We start from the raw sequence: 5018 nt of genomic DNA on the forward strand, positions 1-5018 counted from the left end.
AATAATAATAAGTCCCCCCTACTCGGGAATCGAATTCGGTTCTTCTGCACGCAACGTCTTTGAGCCTACCCACTACACCACAGACACCGGTGTGTACCGTTAGTAGTAAACTGTTTATCAGATAAAGGCAATCTTGAAGTTGGTATGGACTTATCAGTGTTGTCTCGGTACGGGTGGTTTTTATATCATATCAGTTTGGTACGTGTTCAGTGTATGTATGTATAGATCTGTGTGCTTGAATCGCAGTATTTGTGGCGTCCGTGGCCTAGTGGTTAGTCTCTCAGACTCGCAATCGTATGGTTGAGGTTTCGAATCCCGTCAGAGGCCCGACGTTTTGTTCTTGGGAAAAGCACTATAAACGAATTTTCCTCACTTCACTCAGGTGGGAATGAGAACCCAGCTACAGACAGTGAAAGATCTTGTCAGTTTGTTAGTTTTCAGCGCTTAATCAGCTGCTTGCACTGCATGCTTCCCGGGAAGCTGAGAATGTTTCTGAGTTTTCTATGGTCTGCATGGGTAATCGGGTAATAACATAGTGTAAGGCGCAGAGAATCGCTAAAGACAGAGAAAATAAAATAGAAGTAACAGAAATGTGGTATCTTACGAGACTGCTGAGGATATCGTGGAAGGAAAAGAAATCAAATGAGGCAGTGCTTGATGAAACCTATGTGGGATGCTCAATGTTAAAAACAATCAGGAAACGACGCAATGTTAAAAACAATCAGGAAAAGACGACAGTTTTTGGGCCACCTCATGAGACATAAAGGTCTTGAACATTGAGCTCTCACTGGCCAACTTGAAGTCGAAAGAGGCAACGGTAGGCCAAGAGCAACTTACTTAGGAAACCTAAACAAATGGGTAACGGGGAAAGATCAAGGAAACTTAGCTTTTTTAAGAGCATCCGAGCAAAGGAATGAATGGAGAACCATGATCGCCGATGTCTGTCGCAGATCTGGCACAGGATGATGAACACGCTAAGAGCTTAGTGTAGAGAGGGGATGTGCGCTATAAAAATTATTATTATTATTATTATTATTATTATTATTATTATTATGATAATCATCATCACCATCATTTGCATACAATTTTGTGAATGTGTTTGTGTATGCTGCTTTCTCCCTCCCTCCCCCTTTCTCTGTCTGTGTGTCTGTCTGTGTGCCTGTCTGTCTGTCTCTTTCTCACTTCCTCTTTCTCATTTCCCTTTTAGTCAATGCAAATCTCTCTCTCATTGTGTGTATTTGCTGTTTTTGTGGGGGAAAAAAAACGTAACGTTATAACTGTACTTGAGGAAAGTTTGATCCTGAACCCGCCCCTCTTTTGTAATCGAACAGTTTATGTAAAAGCAGTAGTAGGGTATCGAAACTGGTAAATGGTCATTCACATCTTTGAGCATTGCATGTGTATGTCTTAGTTACCCCTGCTTATCACAGGGAGGTAGGAATAAGACTCCGAGCAGGATACAATATTTTATGCTGTATTTCAATTTTTGAAATGGGATAATAATCAAAGAGGACTAAGAATGAGATAAAACAGGCTTTTTAGTAAACATTTTAAAACTCATTCTCTTGACAAAATGTACTGCGATAATTTCCGCCTGCGCAAATTCTTTTTTTCACTCTGCTCTAGTGTCGCAGTTTTCGTATGTTTCTTTTTCTCTGTTGTTACAACGCTTGCAAAACTTTTACCATCAACACATCGTGTGACGTCCGCCTAGGCATCGTTTGACACCTAGTTTGTGCATTCTCGCAGCTCCAGACATATGATAAACTGGCACCCCCACTCTCACCCCCTATACGCACATATAGGCCTGCCTTCCCCCCCACGCTCTCTGTGTGGATGCAACTATAGTTAAGTAGTTGTGTGAATTCAGCTATATCGATACCGACAGAGACAAATTCAGAATCAGTTTCTCCGGCTGTTGACCTATTTGAACGGGGGTGGGGGTGGGGTGGGGGTTAAGTATCACCCCAAAAGGGGAGGGGGTGGGGTACGGTGGTGGAAGTCAGAATATAAGACAGAGAGATAAAAAGAAGAATTTGAGTGATAGGCGGATCCTATGACCTTTAACTTTTCAGCTGTATGCTGGTTGTTTAAATCATGTTTTTGACATTCCAGTGCCAGACCAGCGTTGTGCACTCAATGTTATAACGGTGAGAGAGAGAGAGAGAGAGAGAGAGAGAGAGAGAGAGAGAGAGAGAGTGGGGGGAGAGAAAGAGGGACACATCACACACACACACACACACACACACACACACACACACACACACACACACACACACACACACACACACACACACACACAGATAGAGAGAGAGAAAGAGAGAGAGAGAGAGAGAGAGGGGGGGGGGGGCAGTATGTCCAGATCCTGGAATCCACAATGTACTCTTACGATTTTATAATAACATTCATTTGCTGATCCCCAGAAAAGTCCCCTGAGATAATGGCTGGTGTGAGAGAGTTTTGGGAGCAGTATCAGGTATCAGTCATTTAGTTTTTTTTGTATATTGTTTTTGTTTTGGTATCATAAACATAGATCTACCCCAAAATGTCATGTGTAAAATAGTACAAAATCCCTTATAGCTTCTTTGATTCCAAACTAACTGACCATTCCTCTATTTGGAGCAGATCAAGGATGTCAAGATCTGAAGGTGAGGAAGTTGTACTAATTTACTTACACTTTTACTGTCCTCTTAAACTGCAGGGTGTCGAGGGCAAATGCAATTAACGGATGTGCGCTAGGTGTGTTGCATTTGGATGAAAATAGTGTGCTTATGAACAGTCTCTTTGACCATTTGCCTCTCTTATGCTCTAAAGCCATTGAATCGTATGCTGTAGGCCTTTGAGGCTGACTGTTGTGGCCCAATTCTGAGCATTCTCAGGGAAGTACATTGTAGTACTTGAGCAACCTACTGATTTCCTCCATGTTTACCACCCTGGCAAAGCTGTATCATTCTTACGGTTTAAAATCGCCTGACAAGATGCAAAAAAGTCGTTCTACCGCTATAGTTTCACAGCTTCAGCTTTATTTCCCACACACATTGACAAATTCAGCACTGACTTTGGACAGCTTGACCTTTTTTTAAAGGTTCACAGTAAAAGAGCTTTTCATATTGTGAGATAATTTTAATTTCGTGATAACGCTGAAAAAAGTACGCTTGAATTATGAAAGCTGGCTATACATGTAGTAATTTAAGATATGCATGGGAAGAATTTTATTGGGCGGGGGCATCCGTATTCTTTTAGTGATAACATTATTGGTGTATCTATGAAACTGGCTTTCACATGCCCTATGTAAAGGCTTTGATATTGAATGATTATTATCTGAAATTTTGACGTTAAGGGGGCTTTTCACACACTTTGATAATGTGATATAAAAAGCATAACAATCATCTCTGTACTCACCTTGTTGGGAAATTACCACCTCGAAACAGGTCAAATGGAGAAAGCAATAATCTATCACAATTCTTTGTAGACTGTTCTAGGAGCTGGGGCAGCGACTCTAGCAGGACTGGCAGCGCTAAGCTACATGACGTCAAATGGCACACCGGTGGAGACTATCGTGGATCTGAACAATCAATCTGTGGTCATAGATGGGAAGGTACTTTTTTCGAGATCGTTTGCTTTAGTTAATGTTATTTGGTCATGGTATAGGTTCAACGCTTCTTTCAACACTGTAATGTTATTTTAGAGGCGAGGCTTTTGAATTTAATGTCCATCTCTGATAGGACCGAGTCAAATGGAGAGCCTTAAAAATTCACCCAAACAACCCAAGTTCAGAACACCCCATTGAGGATTCGAACCATGGCTATCGGGCTCCGGAGTCCAGCATGATATTAACTGACCTAAGGTGCACCCTTCAAGCGTTCGATGACAATTCTCGAAAGGGTAAAGGAAAAACAAACGTTAGAGTTGGATCCCATGAATCATTTGGACTTTTACTGATCAGGGCCAGTGGCGACGTCATTGACTGTCCCCTCTGTCAAAACACGGAAGTTACAGGTTTGAACATAATATGTAAAACCCCCATTGTTAGAGGTTTTATGGAAAAACTCCCCTTAACTTGCCTAGGAAAATTGTGAATGTTCTATTTCTTTGAGTAAAGATAAACTTATGAACACAATAAGGGCCACTTAGTCCTGAGAAAAAGTAAGACAGACAGACAGAATCACCAATCAACATAGAGAAAATAAAGAAGTAAGACCTACCAGTGGTGCTCTCCAACCACCAACGTGAATGTCTACTTTGTGTATTCCCTTTACTGGTATTATGAAACTGACTGGCGAAAACGTAACGTAACAGATTTGATAAATCGAGTAAAAGATTGCTTCCTTAGAATTGCAAAATTCTATCTGACAGTTTTGGCCGTTTTCAGTTACTAACTAAGACCATGAGGTCAGAAACCAAATTATGTTCTATCTGTGCTAGCTAAAAGAAAATACGCCAAAACAACACAATCCTCCCCCCCCCCAAGGGCGCCGAACAGTGGGGACAAGCAATAACTGCATGTAAGTGAAATTGTTCTGCATTTCTGTAATATTGTTCACTTGGTTTCTTTGTATGAACGAGTAATTTGGGCGATTAATTAGGTATTTATGCATGTATCTTTGCCATTGTAACCAACTTATTTCCCCACTAGGATTCTAAAGTATAATTTATTCATTTTAATTTATACAACAATAATCCTTTGAACACTGATAATTTATTTCTGGAGTACAGCCAGAGCATCGCGGTTCGAGACTGGCTCGTCGTCCAGATTACATCACTTGTGACCGTCCTGCCCCGGATGTAGAAACGTGTTTCGCTGTCTTGGCAAAAGGACTGCGAATGTCCGGTAGGTCTCAACAGTCCATCTGCGACTTTCGCTCTTCCTCGCTGTCTCCCTGTCTCTTCATGTTTCGTATTTTGTTTTTTTTCTCAAGTGAAATTGTGTCTCCATTAGTGTAAAAACCCCGAGGTCTAATCTCTCTCTCTCTCTCTCTCTCTCTCTCTCTCTCTCTCTCTCTCTCTCTCTCTCTGTC

The 5018-nt window shown here is 41.4% G+C and overlaps 2 protein-coding genes across 2 annotated transcripts in view; one reads left to right on the plus strand and one right to left on the minus strand.

The window, feature by feature from the left end:
- The window catches only part of LOC101853228 (high-affinity choline transporter 1), a 72351-nt gene extending 68841 nt beyond the window's left edge, over nucleotides 1-3510 (minus strand). Inside the window, exon 1 of the mRNA XM_035968898.1 lies at nucleotides 3403-3510. The gene's annotated coding sequence lies outside the window, so the exon portion shown is untranslated. The remainder of the gene's footprint in view (nucleotides 1-3402) is intronic.
- The window catches only part of LOC101856565 (long-chain-fatty-acid--CoA ligase 5), a gene marked incomplete in the record, with an annotated part of 32169 nt that continues 29525 nt past the window's right edge, over nucleotides 2375-5018 (plus strand). The window contains 3 exon segments of the mRNA XM_005095103.3: nucleotides 2375-2476; nucleotides 3473-3598; nucleotides 4717-4831. Coding sequence (XP_005095160.2) covers nucleotides 2441-2476; nucleotides 3473-3598; nucleotides 4717-4831 — 277 coding nt within the window.

This window comes from Aplysia californica, unplaced genomic scaffold, assembly GCF_000002075.1.
Source record: "Aplysia californica isolate F4 #8 unplaced genomic scaffold, AplCal3.0 scaffold00095, whole genome shotgun sequence".
Lineage (NCBI taxonomy): Eukaryota > Metazoa > Mollusca > Gastropoda > Aplysiida > Aplysiidae > Aplysia > Aplysia californica.